Source organism: Onychostoma macrolepis, chromosome 12 (genome assembly GCF_012432095.1).
Source record: "Onychostoma macrolepis isolate SWU-2019 chromosome 12, ASM1243209v1, whole genome shotgun sequence".
NCBI lineage: Eukaryota > Metazoa > Chordata > Actinopteri > Cypriniformes > Cyprinidae > Onychostoma > Onychostoma macrolepis.
This window is the reverse complement of record NC_081166.1, coordinates 728,920-750,000: the sequence shown is the minus strand read 5'-3', so window position 1 is coordinate 750,000 and position 21,081 is coordinate 728,920. Positions and strand designations below refer to the sequence as shown.

General features: G+C 35.1%; 2 protein-coding genes across 5 annotated transcripts in view; both read left to right on the top strand.

Annotated features, from left to right (window-relative positions):
- fh (fumarate hydratase) overlaps positions 1-1,719 on the top strand; it is a 10,382-nt gene extending 8,663 nt beyond the window's left edge. The window contains exon 10 of the mRNA XM_058794568.1: positions 768-1,719. Within this exon, the coding sequence (XP_058650551.1) occupies positions 768-910 (143 nt within the window). The 3' untranslated portion in view covers positions 911-1,719. The remainder of the gene's footprint in view (positions 1-767) is intronic.
- A 4,067-nt stretch (positions 1,720-5,786) lies between these two features.
- Positions 5,787-21,081, top strand: part of rgs7b (regulator of G protein signaling 7b) — a 57,486-nt gene continuing 42,191 nt past the window's right edge. For 3 of the 4 annotated variants that reach the window (XR_009273687.1, XR_009273686.1, XM_058793572.1), the window contains exons 1-2: positions 5,788-6,030; positions 7,983-8,084. Coding sequence is in view for 2 of the 4 variants with exons in the window: in XM_058793572.1 (XP_058649555.1) it covers positions 8,007-8,084 (78 nt within the window). In the remaining 2 variants the exon portion in view is untranslated. Of the gene's footprint in view, positions 6,031-7,982; positions 8,085-21,081 lie in introns of all 4 variants that reach the window. The other variant, XM_058793571.1, reaches the window with a different exon arrangement.

Sequence of the window (21,081 nt, the reverse complement as noted above, 5' to 3'; positions counted from 1 at the left end):
TTTCTTCAAAAACTCTGTCTAGAAAGGGTAATATTTTATGTATTTGAGGTCTGAGATGTGGGAACGGTGAAGAGAGAGAGAGAGAGGGCAAACATTTAGTATTTTAGGTCAGCGTTGCCGTCAATATCATCTTAAATAGCCTGCATAGTACTTCATCTTTTATAACATGGGATTTTGACCAAATATGTGTCCCTGCAGCACAGAAGCAGTCATAAGCAGCACAGCTATATTTGTAGCAATAGCCAACAATACATTGTATGGGTCAAAATTATCAGTTTTCTTTTACGCCAAAAATCATGTTCCATGAAGATATTTTGTAAATTTCCTACCGTAAATATATCAAAACTTCATTTTTGATTAGTAATATGCATTGCTAAGAACTTCATTTGAACAACTTTAAAGGTGATTTTCTCAATATTTAGATTTTTTTGCTCCCTCAGATTAATACCCTCAAATTATCATAACAAACCATACATCAATGGAAAGATTATTTATTCAGGTTTCATATGATGTATAAATCTCAATTTCACAAAATTGACCCTTATGACTGGTTTTGTGTTCATGATTTTTGTAAAATGTTGCAACAAGATGTTACAGTTTTGGACATACAAATACTTTAAAGTAACTACAAATGAGCATGTAAAGCAAATTGCGTCCTTCTCACCTGTTTGCATCTCTGAGTAATGAATTTATGTGTTCAGTCAGCTTGCTGCTGAAGTGTGTTTGTCGTTCCTGTGTGTCTGATCTGATCTGGTCTTCTCTTTCAGGTTATGATAAAGCTGCTGCTATTGCAAAGACGGCGCACAAAGAGGGCTCGACTCTGAAAGCCACGGCCGTCAAGCTGGGCTTCCTGACAGAGGAGCAGTTTGAGCAGTGGGTGCGACCGCAGGACATGCTGGGACCCAAATAGAGCAGAACCGCGGGACGCCCAGCTAAAGGTCACGGGAACGATGCCTTTGTACAATAAAACACCCGTTTCATTCAAATGCATTGGTCCTGTGCGTCTGAGAATGTGTGGTTTCTCTCAGTCTCTGCACACTTTCAGACAGCGGTCGTGACGGACATTAAAGTTCATCGTGTAACACGAGATCGTCAGTAACATCTGCTGATGTGTGCACTTACATTTATTCATTTGACAGACGCTGTGTTTTCAGGGTTTAATATGTGATCAGTGTTTGTGCTCCCTGTCGACGCATCGGAAAATCTCACAGAAATATATCCATCCCCAAATCAAGAGTGTGAAATAATGGAAAAAATGTTGGTTTGTGTGAGTGTAATTTTTGAGTGTAATTAAGTTTTCTTTTCTAAATGGCCTCTAAGTCATCCTGTATATATATATATATATATATAGCATATTTCAGACACAATGCTAATTCAAAGTGATTCACAGAATTAAAAAAAAAAAGAATTAAAAAGCAAAAATAAAATATTAAAATAAAAATATAAAGGTTCATAAACAATTAAGAAAATAAAACATATGTATACATATATAAAAATATATATTTGTCTATACCTACGTATATATTGCTCACAGAAGCACATTTACTTGCTGCTGGGTGAGTCTCACTAAACCAGTTAAGAAGATTCTAATTATATTTCACTTCAAAATCAAAAGAAAAATTACATTTTGCATGAGGAAAAAGCTTTTTTTTTTACATAGCGACAATGTATTTGTCCTTTTCCCCAATATTCTCTGTAATATAAAGAAAAATAATATTTTTTTTGCATTTCCTTTCATTACTAAATTACTATTATAAAGGTGAATATTTTAAAATGAGTTATATTTGCATTTTAGTTAAACGTTTGGAATTTTTATGTGTTTTTGTTATTATTAGTATTTGATGTCTTTATAGTTTTTATTGATTTTATTTATAGTTTTAGTTATTTTAGTACATCGTTAAACTAAATGAAAATGAGAAGTGTTGCTTTGGCAACTAAAATCTAAAGTAAAGTAGCTTTTTAGTTAGCTTTTTTTTTTTTCCTTTAGTTTTATTCATTATTCATTTTTTCTTGCACTTAATAAGAGTATATGCAGTATATATTTCTGGTTTTTACTACATGACTCCTGGGGTATCCCTTCAAGCAAGAAAAACAAGGGAGTAAAAGGCTATATGCAGAATCTTCATAATCTCAACCTTCACCCCTTGCCAAAATGTAAATATTTTCAGACATTCCCAAAATATAATTAGCATTTATTATTGTATTTTATTTTTGGTTAACTATAATAACCCCCAGGTTTCCTCTGTGAAGCGCTGATGATGATGAAGATCTTCCTGAACTCATCTCTGGCATTTCACCTGCTCTTCTGCTTCCTGACTGGCATGTTAATGTCTGTGTGAGTTCATTCCCAGCATGCCGCGGGGCGGCGGGGGTCAGAGCGGCATATGGTCGCGACAGGAGAGAAGCTCCTTCAGGAGACGCGTTACCTAGAGACGCAGGAGAGAGGCGAGTGACATGTGGCGGCTCCGCAGGCTCCAGATCAGTGTATAATGAGACACAGCTGCTCATCTGACCACACTCAGCAGACCGGGGCTAGTTGTCACAAGGGGAAGTGGTCACACGGTTGTATCTCAGTAAATCCAGTTACACAAACAGCGGTTTTGTATATTGGTTTTAAAGCTGTCTTGTTACAATCTCAGTACAGAATCTGTCACTGGAGCTGTACCTTTTTAAAAGGCACACTTTTGTACCTTTTATGTGTACTTTAAGATACAAATATACACTCTTTAGGTTCAAAGGTGTACTTTTGAAATGGTACCATTTGTACCTTTTTTTCTGAGAGTGTAGAATATTTTGTGAATATTGCTATCCTCCAAACTAACAGTCCAATATCATCATATTTTATTTATTTCTGTCACTTATTTGATTTATTCATATATTTTTTGTGAATTTGAGACACTGTTGTTATTGTTAACTAAAACTAAAAGTATTTAAAATCATTTTCAGTAATTGAAATAAAATATAAATATTACTTGAAAAACAAGTAATGTTTTATTTTCAAAAAGTTGAAATGACTAAAACTGAAATAAAAATTAAAGCTATATTTTTTAATTTTTACATTTTTTAAATCTAAAAATGAAAAGCACATTACAACATTACTAAAACTTAAACTGAAATAAAAATAAAAATAAATGATGGTTCAAAATTTTTTTTAAGTAAGTTTTTTTAAGTAAGTTTTACAAAAAAAAAAATAAGAATTCACTTTTCTACTTTAAAATTTAATGTTTAATGTTACTTGCCATTTCTTTGTAATTATTTGTGAAATTTACTAGCAATTTTTTCCCCAGTGTATAATAGTATATAAATAATACAACAATATTTGGTTTGAGATCTTGAATAAAGAACAAAACACAATAAAACTTCCCTGACATCGAGAGTCATCCACAGCTTGAACTGTGATGTATTTTTCATAAATGTCAGATCGGGGCATGTTGTCCTGTTTACAGTCTTTTAATTTATACAGTTTTTAATGACAATTTCTGCTGGCCAAAACATTGGAGCGATATTTGTCCTGTTTCTTGAATTGTTTGCACTTCATAGCTGTTTTACTGATTCAATTCTGCTGATAGTAGGTTGTTTAGTGGCCCATTGTGACAACATGCCCCACTATAGCTCAACATTTGTTCAAACGGCTGTATATTTTTATTGTACCATAAAGATAGGGTTTTATTGTAGTCGAGACCCACCCTGAGAAATATTCACTGGAGTAAAAGAGTGACAACTTGCCCCTACTTATATTAAATATAAAAAATCTGCTATTGATTTATCACTAATAGAATGATGTTTTGTAAGTGACTGCAGGTGCTGAACACACAGATGCCAGAGGCAGATATTGACTGACTTCTGCTAATGAGATTCAATCATCTCTTACAGAAAACTAATGAACGTTACCCGAGACGAGCAAATGTCAGAGCTGCGGTTCATGAGTGAAGCTCAACGCTGACCTATAGTTTCCATATGGAGAGAACTCCAGATAAATGAACATTTATACACACAGACCGGCTGTTAAAGTTTATTTCTGGAGCAGAATCGATCTGCATATCGTCTCTTGCAGCCCTTTAGTGTCCATTTCACATTAGTCGGACGATGCTGTAAGACTCTTTTGCGTTAAGTATGTTTTAAGGTTCGGTGAGTAGGCTATTAAGTAAATAAAACTTTACTTACATCACATTTTAAAAATGAAGCTGGATTTCTGAGATGATGTGGTTTATAATCGTTGAGACTACAACAGTTGATGGAACAGTTCATACAAAAATGAAAATGTGTTCACTCTCAGTTCATCCGAGATGAGTGTGTTTCTTCATCAGATTTGGAGGAATGTCTTGGAGTGAATGGGTGCCGTCAGAACGGGAGTCCAAACAGCTGATAAAAACATCACAATAATTCACACCACTCCAGTATTTCACATATTTTAGACATTAAAAATGTCTTAATGCTGGATTAGTTTCAGCTTTTGTCTTCTCCAGATGTTAACTGATGGACTGGAGTGCTGTTTGGACTCTCATTCTGACGGCACCCATTCACTCCAAGACATTCCTCCAAATCTGATGAAGAAACACACTCACCCTGATCTCAGATGAACTGAGGGTGAACACATTTACAGCAGATTTTCTCTCATTTTTGGGTCACTATTCATTTAAACCCAACGCTGATGGACTGTGAGTGAAGAAACATATTTAACATTTCCGTCATTTGATGAAAACATTAGTGTGATGGTGTGTTTGTCCTGTGTGCTGTAAACATGTTGCATGTAATGAGCAGCTCTGTGAAGAGCAGTAACCTTCTCTCAAACCCCGCGGGTGTTCATTATTATCTGCTGCAGTTTTCTCGCCCTTTTATTGCAATAAACAGTCTGATTAGACTGCCTTCTCCTAATATATGACATTAGAGGATTGCTGTGCCCTCTGTTATATTAGAGTGTGTTATATAATACTAAACAATTTAGACTGTGTTCTGAGTTAGAAAAGCTTGTATTTTCTATCAGTGGTTTTTTATATTATATCAAACATTTAGTTAAGACTTTCTAGAATAATATTGGTGAATTCTGGCTTAAACTAAAACCCAATATGATTAAATGTTTGCTGTTGATTAACGGTTGAACAGAATAAAGTCAGGCTAAGAAAAGGTTGATTTTATTTGAAAGGTTGAATTGTATTTTTCATAAATGTCAAATCGGGGTAAGTTGTCACATGTGTTTTAAATGTTAGTTACATTTCCTTTTAGCCAAAAACAATGTTATCTGTGCCATTTAGCTTACATTTTACAGCTTTATGAATTATTTAGTACTTTATGATTGTTAGACTTTCAAAAATAGCATTTTTCATAGGTAGGCTACATAGTTCAATGTGCTTTAAAAAAAGAAATATAAGACATATAGCTAAAAATAAACGTATAAAAATAATTTAAGAACATAAAAATGAATAAGGAAAGAAAATAAAACTACAATAAAATTCGTTATACGAAATAATGCAGTGCAGTATAGTCCTGTGCATGCATGCACTTAAGAATTATTTTTCATAGTAGTAAATAAAACGATTTTTGGAGTACGTTTTACAAGAAAATACTATTTCAGTTTTTGTAATTAAAAAATTCACTGTTATTTGCGGTTTATTTGTAATTGTTTGTGAAATTGTATTGCTGTTTCTGTACAAGTAGATTAAAAATAGCCTACAAAAAAAAAATACTAAATTACACATAATAAACAGTCTAGCGCAGAATAATAACTGCAAATGATCATATTGTGTGTGCACTGTGCAGTGTAATGTAATGAAATGTGTGACGCGGAGCGCGCTCTCGTGGACAGCGGGAGCGCGCGTGTGATTGGCCGCGGACCCTGCGCGTTCACGATCTAGTTGTGAGATTTGCGCGCCGCCGCTCGCTGGAGGAGAGGAAAGCGATAGTTGTCACACCGAGGGGCAAATAACTCACCGTTTCCAATGAATAACTGCCCCTTCAGCGCGACCGCCAGCTGACGCACTGCCCTGCGCGAACCCACGCGGACGGAGGAGCGACGCGGCGCGATCGTGCGAGGTAAACGCGTGTTTATTCCTTCCTCTCATCCGTCAAAGTGCGTCGCGTCCTCAGTCATCTCCTCCAGGCCGCGCGTCGAGGCGCGTTGTGTGTCTGTCTGTCTGTCTGTGTGTGTGTGTGTGTGTGTGTGTGTGTGTCTCTCTCTCTCTCTCTGTGTGTGTGTGTGTGTGTGTGTCTCTCTCTCTCTCTCTCTCTCTCTCTCTCTGTGTGTGTGTGTGTGTGTGTGTGTGTGTCTCTCTGTGTCTCTCTCTCTCTCTCTCTCTGTGTGTGTGTGTGTGTCTCTCTGTGTCTCTCTCTCTCTCTCTCTCTCTCTCTCTGTGTGTGTGTGTGTGTGTGTGTGGAGGTATTACTGAGCGACTCCATCATCATCATCACATCGGTGAGATTCCGAGATCTTCATTCCGTGAATGTCTTCATCAGGATCTGGTGTTATTATGTATTCATAAAAGCTGTAGCATCTCTGTCTGTCTCTCTGTCATTATCTAATTATCTATCTGTCTGTCTGTCTCTGTTATTGTTTATATTTATCATGTGATCTATATCTATCTATCTATCTATCTATCTATCTATCTGTCTATCTGTCTGTCTGTCTGTCTGTCTGTCTGTCTGTCGTTCATTGTTGTTTGTCATTCATTGTTTCTATTTATTGTTCTGTCTCTCTATCCATCCATTGTTCTCTGGTTCTATCTATCCGTCTGTCTGTCTGTCTGTCTGTCTGTCTGTCTGTCTATCTGTCTGTTTGTCATTGTTTATATTTATCATGTTATCTATCTATCTATCTATCTATCTATCTATCTATCTATCTATCTATCTATCTATCTATCTGTCTATCTGTCTGTCTGTCTGTCTGTCTGTCTGTCATTGTTTGTATTTATCATGCTATCCATCTATCTGTCTGTCATTGTTTATATCTATATCTGTCTGTCTATCTATCTATCTATCTATCTATCTATCTATCTATCTATCTATCTATCTATCTATCTATCTATCTATCTATCTATCTATCTATCTATCTATCTATCTATCTGTCTGTCTGTCTGTCATTGTTTGTATCTATCTATCTATCTGTCTATCTGTCTGTCTGTCTGTCTATCTATCTATCTATCTATCTATCTGTCTGTCTGTCTGTCATTGTTTCTATCTATCTATCTATCTATCTATCTATCTATCTATCTATCTATCTATCTATCTATCTATCTATCTATCTATCTATCTATCTATCTGTCTGTCATTGTTTATATTTATCATCTATCTATGTATCTGTCTATCTATCTATCTATCTATCTATCTATCTATCTATCTATCTGTCTATCTGTCTATCTGTCTGTCTGTCTGTCTGTCTGTCTGTCATTGTTTGTATTTATCATGCTATCTATCTATCTATCTATCTATCTATCTATCTATCTATCTATCTATCTATCTATCTATCTATCTATCTATCTATCTATCTATCTATCTATCTATCTATCTATCTATCTATCTATCTGTCTGTCTGTCTGTCTGTCTGTCATTGTTTGTATCTATCTATCTATCTATCTGTCTGTCTGTCTGTCTGTCTGTCTGTCTGTCTGTCTGTCTGTCTGTCTGTCATTGTTTCTATCTATCTATCTATCTATCTATCTATCTATCTATCTATCTATCTATCTATCTATCTATCTATCTATCTATCTATCTATCTATCTATCTATCTATCTATCTATCTGTCTGTCTGTCATTGTTTATATTTATCATGCTATCTATGTATCTGTCTATCTATCTATCTATCTATCTATCTATCTATCTATCTATCTATCTATCTATCTATCTATCTATCTATCTATCTATCTATCTATCTGTCGTTCTGACGTTCATTGTTTCTATTTATTGTTCTGTCAGTCTCTCTATCCATCCATTGTTCTCTGGTTCTAGCTGTCTGTCTGTAATCCGTCTCTCTCTCTCTGTCTGTGGTTCAGGAGTATCCGTTCCTCTGCTGCAGTATGGCTCAGCCGAGCTCGTGCGCTCAGAGCAGTAACGGTGTGGCCGACGAGTCTCCCAACATGCTGGTCTACAGGAAAGTAAGTGGATCCATCATCTCCTGACATGAACAGTCCTGCTCACTCAGCGTTAGATCGCTCCGCTCACTCCATATCGATGTGCACTGATTCAATTTCAGCAGCTGTCGGTCTTTTTGATGCTCAGTCAGGACGTGTGTGTTGGCGTTTCATGAACCGTTTGACACCATGAGTTCTCACCAGTGTTCAGTGACGATAAAGCAGGACTAAAGCTGCTCAATCTACTTCAGTTTGAAGCTGTTTGTGTTTTATAATAACTTCATGCATCATGCAATGAAATGTAAGAATTACTCCTCATTAGTAACAGGCTTCATCTCAGCATGCTTTGAACTCGTTTTGGTTTTGAAACACAAAGCTGGAGTTTGTAGGTGTGATTTCAGATGTGCAGATGTTGCATTGATGTCTCACTCAGAGCTGCTGTCATCCTCACAGATGGACGTGAAATCGTGTTTGAGCTGAGAGACTCTGACAGCTGCCATGTTTCACGATGGTGTGTTGTTATACTGCTAGTTGTGTTCCACTAATTTGATTGGAAGTGTGACAGTTCCAGGATATATCGGATAACGTCAGGTTTTGGTGTCTTTTTGAATTATTTTTATTGATTAACTCTTGTGCTGTGCTGTGCTGGATGTCCTTACCTGATTTAGTGTTCCTTATCAAAAATGACTGGCTTTTAAAAAATTGCTTGTAAATCTCTCATTATGCTGTATTCTCTCCAGATCTCGGATTCAGTCTTTTTACGGGTTTTGTATTTCTTTTTGGAGTTGATTTATCGTAGGCCTCATCAATCTGAGCTTATGCACCAGTTTTGGTGTGAATTTTGTGAATAATTTTAGCAATATTCACTTAAAAAGTGAGGTGAATGAGCTCAGATCAATGAGGCCTACAGTCAGTCAGCTCCGTAAAACAATATAAAACCTGTGCTAACTGAAAGAAAATAAGTTGATAAAAAGATTGAACTCAAGATTTGGTAATAATATAGCGTAATGACACATTTTGTAGGCTGATCATTTTTGACACAACAAGTGAAACCATGTAGGGAAATTTTTATTTTAATTTTTTTGGTAAGTTGTTATACCCTGTGTGAGTGAAGACAGTAACTTTTAGTCCAATTTGATAACATAATGATAATAATAACCTTTATTTTATATTGCACCTTTATTGTAGCTTCTCAAGGAACTTTACACAGTAAAATAGAAGAATAAAAAAATACAAAGCAAAAATGGGTAAAACAATCAAATAAAAGGTAACCTAAAAAAAGATAAGCACAAACTGTAACACGTTACAATAAAGTCTCATTACTTAATGCATTAAATAACTAACTACCAATGAACAATTTTGGTTCAGTATTTATTAATCTTTTTTTATGTTAGTTTATGTTAGCTCTGGTCTGTTAAATAATACTAACAAATGCAACTTTTGATTAAGATTAATAAATGCTTTAGAAGTATTTTTCATTGTTAGTTCATGTTGATTAATGTAGTTAACAAATGGAACCATATTGTAAAATAAAATATCTTGCAATATTGTGTCTGAAACATCAGTAACTTGATATTAGGCAACATTAAATAAATTTGTTGCGGTGAACATTCCTGATATTGTTCTGCAAGAATTATTATTCCAAGCATTATTCTGTATATTAGCTTAACTTCAAGTTTAAAGAAATGGTTATTTTCATAATCTTTCATCAAAAAGGAGGAGTACGGACGAGGACTTTTAAGAGGCTTAAGAGTTTCTTTAGCAGCGGAGAAAATGGACTAAACATGACGAGGGAGAAGAGATGTGTTGCACACAATGCATGACAGTGAGTTAATAAGACGCTACACATTAGCTCGTGCAGGAATCATGTTTGTGACCGATCTTATTAGAGACACGCTAACATCTCTGACACCGTGCAGAAATGCCATAGCGCCAGAAATGGACGTAATCACTACATTAACTACATTAACATATTTGGCAACTGGAAAAATGCAACTATGCAGAAGCGATGATTTGGGTCTGTTACAGCACTTTCAGAACCTTATTGTGTCGCTGTTCATTTCCTATAAAATACGTTAAGTATGACAGCATGGTAAATAAAAGATAAAGAATATATATATATATACATATATAATGTATGTGTGTGTGTGTGTGAGAGAGAGTGTACAGTAAAACAGGAAACATCACGCCTGTAATTTCAAAGTGAAGGCTTAAAATAAACCCTACTCTTAAAAGCGCTCTTTTATTTCCTTCTTGGACAACCAACCAATCACAGTCTTCAAAACACTGTGTCATAGCTAGCAACGGGGTCAGCCCCGCCTCCTCACTGAGATAAAAGTTTTTGCCTTTTTCTCGCTCAGAGTTGCTCTCAGATTGGTCCTGAATCACTTTTAAGCTAAGACTCCTAGTTAGAAAATTTCAAGCTAAATTAGGAGCTCTCTGAGAGGATTCTTAGAGTCTTTAAGAATACGGGCCCAGGTCTGTAACATAAAAGGGATGTCTTAGAGAGGCTGAGTCTTTCAGAAGTAAAGATGGGCAGAGGCTCTCCAACACGGTCCAGAAGCGCCGTCGTGTGCTGTGGGCCAAGGCTGATTTAAAATGGACTGTTTCAAAGTGGACAAGTGTTCTATGGTCAGACGAGTCCAAATTTGACATTCTTGTTGTAAATCACGGACGCCGTGTCCTCTGAGCTGAAGAGGAGGGAGATCTTCCAGCGTGTCATCAGCGTTCAGTTCAAAAGCCAGCATCTCTGATGGTGTGGGTGTGCATAAATGCATACGGTATGGGCAGCTTGCATGTTTCGGAAGGCACTGTGAATGCTGAAAGGTATATAAAGGTTTTAGAGCAACATATGCTCCCCTCCAGATGACGTGTATTTCAGCAGGACAATGCAAAACCACATACTGCAGCTATTACAACAGCATGGCTTCGTAGTAGAAGAGTCCGGCTGCTGAATTGGCCTGCAGTCCAGATCTTTCACCTATAGACAACATTTGGCACATCATTAAACGAAAAATACGTCAAAGATGACCACGAACTCTTCAACAGCTGGAAACCAGTATCAGGCAAGAATGGGACCAAATTCCAACACCACAACTCCAGAAACTCATAACCTCGATGCCCAGACGTCTTCAAACTGTTTTGTAAAGAAGAGGAGGTGCTACACCACGGTAAACATGCCCCGTCCCAACTATTCTGAGACCTGTAGCAGGCATCAACTTTGAAATGAGCTCATTTTGTGCATAAAATTGTAAAATTTCTTCAGTTTAAACATTTGTTATGTTATCTCTGTTCTATTGTGAATAAAATATTGGCTCATGTGATTTGAAAGTCTTTTAGTTTTCACTTCATTCAAATTTAAAAAAACGTCCCAACATTTCCGGAATTCTGGTTGTATAATTCTCACTCAGAAATATTTCTATTATAGAAGTAGATCATGCAAATTTGAAAATTATAGAAATGGGTTGTGCATAGTGTTTCATGTTGAATTGAACTTCTTGTTTACAGACCTATTATATAAAGCCATCATCACACTCGCAGTCACTGATGAATTCCCAGCTTGTCCATTCCCATCAGTGATTTTGGGTTGGTTTGGACGAGGCCTTTGTCTCCTGGTCCTTCCATGCGTCCACTGTCACCGCATCAGATTAACCGTGTGTTCGTTGCGCCGGTCAAACCTTTAGGTCTCTAACTGGTAGAACAATTGGAGGCGACACAAGCGCACCAGCGTGTTTCCCCTGCAGGATGATATTTGGGCTCTTGTGAAGTGTGCTAATGGCTCATCACTGACTCGTGTGTGGGCGAGCGCCTCGTCTGCATTGCCATGTTTGTAGGAGGTTTTGTAAGTACGTTGGTGTGTGTTTTTCTGGTTTGCTTTGCCGTGCAGAAAAGTGAAACTTTGGGCATCAGGCTAGCGCTGCTTCTGAACTCATTTCCACTGCAGGCGTGTTGATGCTGTCATTCAGATGTGTCAGAGATGACAGTGATATGGTCCTTATGCACAAACATCACAACAGTGGCCTCAAATGTATTTGCACACTTAAAATTGTTTGAATGTCCTTGCATGAGAAAAAAGATCAAAATCAAGCCGTTTATTGTAAAGAAAGATGCACAGAAACACTGTTGGGTTTTAGATGCTGAATCAATAGATGTTGAAGATGAAGACAGTATTGTGTGTTTGTGGTTCACTATTCTGAAAAAAAGCTTCAGCTTTCAGTAGTAAGTGCTGTTGACAAAAAGTTAAACTGTACTTGTTTACTTGCACCTGAGAGCGTTGTTTTCATATTTGTATGACTGTATGTCGTTGGTCAAAGAGTGTAGTTGCTGTGCGTGAGAGCTGATTGAGTTTGTGTTTATGATGCATGTACACACACACGTTATGATGAATACGTCCATCCAGAACAGTGAGTGAAAGCTGCACATCATCTCTATTCATCTCCAGTCATGTAAATTTACTGCACAGCAACAGTTTATCAAAATCACACTTATATAGCTGTATCTTTCAATTATGAGGCGTTACTAGTAACCAGCTGTTAATAGTCCTTTTACAGCGCTTTTGGTGCAGCGATGTGGTGCTAACTTCTCATGACTGTATTTATTTTCTGTTAACTACATGAATTCTGCCTGATATATGCCTGATCTACATGGAAATATGCAGATTTCGCATATAGAAAATTAATCATAAAAACACTTATTTTTTATGGACCATCTTCATCTAATATAACTCAACCACACATTCATGCTCAACTCAATAAAGTCTTAACAGGTTTATCCAGTGCTACCTTCGTGTAAATGGTACTAATTGCGAATCACTAGTTGTTTTGACAGAATTCAACTCAGAATAAGGACTGCATCATGTAAAAATGTGGCTTTCTAGTCGATTAGTGAGGTTGGACGGCTTATGTAGATTTTTTTCCTTTTCCAAGCTTGAATATTTTATGTTTCAAAGGGTATGAATTTAGAGACTGAGCTTTACAGAAAGGGGTTTTAGCAGTTTCCACATGCTGACCGTCTGATGTTAACCCTTCCCGAGACACTCCGTCTCTATATTCATCCTTTTAAGCGCTTCTGGAACAGTTCCTTCTACATATTCACCACTTCAGGAATACATGAGGACTGACTCCTGATCGGCTGAGTCATCATTCATCCTGCTGTGATGCTGAAGCTTTTGTGAGGATTTGTTGGGAACTAATTAACTTCAAGTAAAAACTTACAATAACTTACATTTGCTTGACTGCAGTTTAATAAATCAGCGATTCTCAACTGGTTTTGATTCAGGACAGATTTGACTTTTCATATGATATAGGTGACCCAAATTTGTACTGTACAAAAGTGAACAAAAATGTTTTTGATGTTAAAATGTTTTGTTTGAGGATGGGGGCATGAAACTAAAACCATAAAACTATTTTTGTAAATTGAAATAAAATAAACTTAAACTGGAAAAAAAAAAAAAAAAAAAATATATATATATATATATATATATATATATATATATTTATTCATTTTATTTATAATTTTATCTAGTTATCTAGCTAACATTTTCCCATTTTATTTAGTTTATGTTGATGTCAAAACTGTCAAAACACACAAGAAAAATACTAAAACTTTAACCAAATATAAAATGAAAACAGAAAATATAAAAATAAAGTCAAAATATTACTAAAAAACTATATCTCAGTGATACTGAAATAACACTGGTTCATATTGGCATCTGTGTAATATGTGTAACAAGTGACAGACGAATTGGATTAATTAGTTGAACTTCAGCTAAAGTTAAACTATATTCATAATTTTATTATTGTGACCGACCAGTTTACTGTAAAAAAAAAAAAAAAATTAAATGATCAGTAAATCATGGCAACTTTAACTGTAACTCATCAAAATAAGTTTTTTAAATAAGTTATATGAAATTCAACTTGATGTTCGTTTGAATGTAATTTAAGTTGAAATTATTTGTATATAACAACTTGTATAGCGACTGAACTTAAGTTTTTAAGTTGCTATAGGTGGAATTTTTTTACAGTGTTGAGAACCGCTGATATAAACGATGACTTTTAAAGAGTTTAAAGAGTGATGAAAGTGTCTAGTGGAAATGACCCTAAATTAGCTTCAGACGAGTCTCAGCACTGATGAGTCCATTAGAGACAGATCTCTCTTTCTGTTCTGCTTTTCTCCAAACCGTGTGAGGCTACTGGGCTAAACTCTCTGATCTGACCCGCTTTCTCGTGCATTTGTTGTTTCTAGAGATCTGCTCTATATTCAGAGATCTGCGCTCTCAATCTGTGTTTCAGTAGAGCCTCGGGTTTTGAATCTAAAATCATCGTGCAATGGCATTCACAACCTCTTTAGATTTGCTCTGAACTGAAATTCAAATGATATTAGGCAACGGTTTCATTTAGAAATGTCATTAATTGACATTTTAAAAAGGCTCCTTAAAAATGTTAGATTTTCTATCAAATATCAAACTAAAAGAGCTTATATAATTGCTGTATTTGTAATAGTTTTGTAAAAAAATGTATTTTAATTATATAATTTTCTCCATTTATTGAAGTTGTATTGCTATTATGTTCATTTTCAGTTCTGCTACTCTGCATTTGACATGAAATCAGCCTTTGCTGCTGATATGGCATTAAGAAATAAGTTAATTAATTAATGAAATAATAAATGTTGTACTTTTCCATGCATCAGAAAAGCTCGATGAGCGATGTGAGCAGTGCCTGTCGAGTTCAGCTTTAATGTTTTAATTGTATGTGTTGCATTGGGATTTGAGCCAAAACCCCAGAACCACTCGACTTAAATACGACAGACTAAAGTGTTTAAAAAGAGATTTTGCCCGAGGACCTGCCTGTCGCCGGATCTGTTCCTAAAGACCATGAGAGAGCGACGGCTTTCCTCTGGGATTCACTTAGTTGCCATTTAATAAACACATTACCCCGAGTGACTTACGGAAGCTATTTACAGCCGCTCTGAAGCTCTGCGATCATTTCTGCAGACCTTATTCTACAGCAGCTCACTTCTGTGTGACGGCAAAGACTCAAGAAGCCTTTCTGATGATTAAAACAGTTGTGCTGCTTAATTTTTATGCAGAAACCATGATATACTACCATTCATATCTTTGGGGTGTGTGTGTTTAACATTTATAATGTTATAAAAGATTTCTATGTGAAATAAATGCTGTTCTTTTGAACTTTCTATTCATCTGTGAATCCTGAAAATTAAAATGCATCACGGTTTCCAGAAAAATATTGTGCATCACGACTGTTTCCAACATTGATAATAATCAGAAATGTTTGTTGAGCAGCAAATCAGCATATTAGAATGATTTCTGAAGATCATGTGACTGGAGTAATGATGCTGAAAATTCAGCTGCGCATCGTAGGAATAAATTACAGTTTACAAATCAAACCAGAATGATTTTCATTCTTCTGCTGAACTCTTGTGTCTGTTTTAGATGAACTGTGTGTTTAAGTCACGAGTCCTGCAGGTTTATCGCTCAGGTCTCGTGTTGTGAGAGGATTGTCGCTGCGGTTAATGATTTATCGGTCGATGGGAGATTACTGACAGAGCTTCATTTACAAATTCATAATGTCCCAAGAGGCAAATGTGAAAGTACTAACAACCGATTAGTTGAATCAGGACACACGGCGCTTCCACAAGACAGAATTTAACAGTATGTTTCAATGAATCAACATTTCACACCATAATCCTAAGAAAGAAAAAATTATTTTGCATAAAAACATTCTATTTATAGGACCATCAGTAGTGCATTTTTACTGTTTGTAATTCTCATTGTAATTTTACACAAAGTCTTTTCTGCTCACCAAGGCTGCATTTATTTAATCAAAAATACAGTAAAAACAGTGAAATATTATTACAATTTAAAATAACTGATTTCTATGTGAATCTATTGTAAGACGTAATTTATTCCTGTGATCAAAGCTGAATTTTCAGCAGCATTATTCCGGTTTGATCCAATAAATGCAGCCTTGGTGAGCAGAACATTTTTTTAAAATCCTAATTATTCCAAAATTTTGACCAAGGTTATTATAGTTACCTGAAACTCTAATTAAACAATAAAAAACCCTCACAGCAAAATTACTAAAACTTCAACCAAAATAAAACTGAAATATAAAAATGCTAAGTTACTCAAAATATGAATGAAAACTACAATAGCATCTCAGTGATACTATCACTACCAGTCAAAAGCATTAATGTATCAGCGATAGTGATACTAATATAACTGATTTTGACTGGTAGTATATAAGGATTTCAATGATTTTAAAATCTGAATAAATTACAGGCAGATTCTACTACCTTTAAAATACAGAATTTTTTGCATTACATATGATGAGCGATTTTTCTTGACAGTTTTTATGTAACTGAGGCATTTTTAAGTAGAATGCATTGTGTGTGTTTATGTCAGGTCTTCCTGTGGTTTTTTTGTTGACGGTGTGATGTCCTTGTCTTAATCATGTGTTTGAAGTCATCTCAGCTGAGAGACTCTCACAGTGCTTCAGATCTCTGACCTTCACAATGACCAGATCTGTGTCCAGTTCTCATAATGCTGTCAGCATCAGCAACGTTTGAGAACTTTAGTTCAGAGTAGGGCTGGGCGATATGGTGAAAAATAAAATCTCGATTTTGACATTTTGATTTAAGAACACTACTCTACTATACTATACTATACTATACTATACTACTCTACTATACTATACTATACTATACTATACTATACTATACTACCCAGGTGAAAAACAAGTACACTTCCATAATGTACTTAAAGTGCTCTATTTTCGCGCACTAATTTGTACTTGATATACTAAAAATTATCCTTTAGTACTTCTTAAGATAAACCTAAGATCATCTAAGTGTACTCAACTGTGCTGTTTTGAGACACCATAAATATGAACTAAAATGCACTTTTAACATACTATCTCTGTATTTAAAAAATGTATTTAGTTACCACTTGTAGTGCACTTGAATGTACTCGTGTATGAAAAATGGGTTAAAGTGCACTACAAGTGGTGACAAAAATTTTTTTTTAAATACAGAGTATGTTAAAACTGCATTTTAGTTCATATTTATGGTGTCTTTAGGTATTAAGTACAAAATTAGTGCGTGAAAATAGAGCACTTTAAGTACATTATGGAAGTGTACTTGTTTTTCACCTGGGTATATACTATACTATACTATATGACAAATCATACTACTATACTATATTATAATATAATATATGACAAATTATACTACTATATTATACTATACTATACTATATGACAAATTATACACAAAACTAAATATACACATACTATGCTACAAAGGTATATGCCAAATAGTATTATAACATTGTAAAACTATACTACACTACACTATACTATACTATACGACAAATTATACTACTATACCGTACTATACTATACTATACTATACTACATGAAAAATTATACTATTATACTATGCTAAACTAAATACACATACTATGCCACAAAGATGTATGCAAAATTGTATTATAACATTGTTGAACATTGTAGGACTATACTATACTATACTATAGTCAACTTAAAAATGTAACTGCGACATGATTCAAGTGACATTCTCTTTATTAACCAAAGAAAGTTCTGTTCCAAGTGCAGCACACATGAAGTTCAACATGCTGTAAATGTAAAACAAATTACTTTTAAATATCTTTGCAGAAAAGATGCATGAAATAGAGGGCAAATATTGTATAAACTTGTTTTAACCCTTGTGCGTAAATTTAAAAAAGTTACACTTAGGTCCTTAGACGACAAAAATGTCCGTCAAAAAACAGTCTTAAAAATTTCCACTTTCACTAACATAAATCATTTTACCAACATCAGTCCTGATCATAACTACAAAATATCCATTCATTTTAAGAATTTTAACCCTTTAAACGCCGGTTTGTTTACGTAGTGCCACTGTTGTTTTTTACGAAACAAAAAAACTAGTGCTGTCAAATGATTAATCGCGATTAATTGTTTATTTATTATGTATATATAAATACAAACACGTGCATGTATATATTTAAGAAACATATGTTATGTTTATAGATTTATATTCTTATATTTTATATTATATATAAATATATCATTTATATATAATATAAAATATAAGAATATAAATCTATAAATCTATATACATGTAAATATTTTCAAAATATATACTGTATGTGTGTGTATTTATGTATACATAATACATAACCACAGTACACACACATTTATTATGTGAATTAACACTTTTATTTTGGATGCGTTTAATCGCGATTAATCGTTTGACAGCACTAATAAGAATCCATATTTTTGAACAATTTGTGAAAGTGTGTCACTCCGCTGCGCCGTCATACGCTCACATCGGCCCTTAGCATCAACATATTGTCAGCGTGTCCAATTGTAACATTTGCTAATATTTTTATTCAAAACTGTGATTTAAAATAAATAAAATCATGGCATAACATTACATTCGAATGAATCAATAAAATCAGAAAAATCTCCCAGCTCTAGTTCAGAGTCGCTGTGAGTAAGTCATTGTGTTTCCTCTCCGCCGAGCTGCGCTGGAAAATGCTGATTGATTTTCAGAGATTGAATTCATTATAATTAAATAGATAGCAGGTCGACCCAGACCTCTTCTTAGATTAGTGTCAGGTGTTAATGGATTGGAAAAACGGCCCATAGATCAGTTTAGAGCGTTAATCTGGACTGCATGAGTTTAAATGCATCTTCTGATTCATATCAGAGATTCCTTCAGCCGAGCACCGTCCCTTCATCTGACAGTTTAGTGCACTTAACAACAAATAAAGCAGATACTGACAAGCTGACAATCTGTTAAATAATTAAATATTATTAGTACTTTAAAATGTATCTTTTAGATGACGTTCTGATGAGAACTACAACCATGTCGTATCTGTCATATTTTGGTGTTTTGATTTTGTTTTTGAAAGGAAAAAGGGGTTTAAAAGCAGAAATGTGAAAGGTATCCTAAAATAAAAAAAATTGTGGTCAGTAAGATTTGTAATGTTTTTGAAAGAAGTCTCTTCTGCTCACCAAGGCTGTATTTATTTGGTCAAAAATACTGTGAAAATTGTGAAATATTATTAGAATGTAAAACAGCTGTTTTCTATGTGAATATGTGTTCAACTGTAATTTATTTCTGTGATGCGCAGCTGTATTTTCAGCATCATTACTCCAGTCTTCAGCGTCACATGATCTTCAGAAATCATTCTAATATGCTGATTTGCTGTTCAACAAACATTTCTGATTATTATCAATGTTGAAAACAGTTGTGCTGCACAATATTTTTGTGGAAACTGATGCATTTTATTCTTCAGGATTCACAGATGAACAGAAGTTCAAAAGAACAGCGTTTATTTGAAATAGAAATCATTTGTCACATTATAAATGTCTTTACTGGCACTTTTGATCAATTTAATGCACCCTTGATGAATAAAAGTATTAATTTCTGTCATACTGACCCCAAACTTTTGAACAGTCAATTTCCTTTATCTTAGTTTTCTTTGTAATAAAGCTGAAATATTAGATGCATCCTAAACCATATACCATCTTCTTTGAAGTCTGCAAGAGTAGAATCAGATTTGACCTTACAGTTCTATATGAATTATTACTTTATGCCCAAAGTAAAAAGACTCTCCACCAATATATGTTCTTTCTGACATCAGTTGTTTTATTTCTGTGTTTTCTCCTGTTCGGGGGATCAGAGTGATCTGTAGGCGCTCGCTCTGGGATTTTGTCTGCGGCCGATTTGCAGGACTGGGAATCGCAATCGATTTATGCGAGTAACATTTCTACCGATCGCTTTGAAAAGCGCTTAATCAATACCCTCCGCAGGAGGAATAATACATCAAACGAGGGATATTTTTATTGCCACTCCAGCACAAAGACAGCCATGCATATTCAATCAGAGGAGCGCAAGCAGCCGATTATACGCCGTATTACAGGCTAATAGTATTCTTTGATGAAGCAGGTACATGTTGTCTTTGGGCCGATGAAAGAGCGATCGCACACTTCTGGACTAAAAGCCTGAGGGATGAAGTTTAGAGTTTAGTTTTTGAATACCTCCTGAGAAAATAAGAACAAGAAATTACTGTCACAGATTTTTATCATAATATAGTATTACATAATAAAATATAATATCTAATAAATATAATATAGTATAGGCCCCCTGCATGTTAACAGTGCTATTTTAGTTTTATTAACATACTTTATAGTTTTTATTAATATTTTAAATTGGTTTTTATTTTTATACATGTACGGTCACTATTACAACCTGTCACATAGTGTCAAATGAGGTTATAGGAACAGACACACACACACACACACACACACACACACGCACGAGTGAGCAAAAGAGTGTGTGTGTGTGTGTGAGTACTGTGGTGGGACTGTGGGTGTCGTCTTGTGTTCTGACATTTGCATTTCTCTTCATTCTCAGCGGATTACCCAGCATGCATCGCACTGTGCCGTCAGGAAAACAGAGAAATAGAGAAAATGTGAAAAGTCCTGAGTCACGCTGAGAGCCGAAGTGTCAAATAACCCGCGATCTGGATCTGCAGGATTAGAGTTTGGTGCTACTGTAATGATCGAGCGCTTGGTTTGCAGTAAACGCACAGATGAAGTTTTGCTTTGAAGCTCGGTTTGGTTTATTTGCTGTTTGAGTTTCAGGGTTCAGGGACAGTAGCTGTGTTTACATGCAGCCTAATAATTCATCAATAATCCCACTGATAAATCAAAGAGAATGTGCAAACACATCAGTCAAAAAGAGGAGAAGATTCATGGTTTATAAAACAGATTGTATTCAGTTCAATATTAATTCATCCAGTTGCTGCGTTCTTTGTCTACAGTTACAGTTACAGTATACAGTTACACACAGTTAAGGCCCGTTCACACCAAGGACGATAACTATAAAGATGATAAAGATATAGTTCTAAAAATCGTTCTCAATATTAAAGAATAGCAGAGTACACACCACAACTATAACGATAAAGGCACAG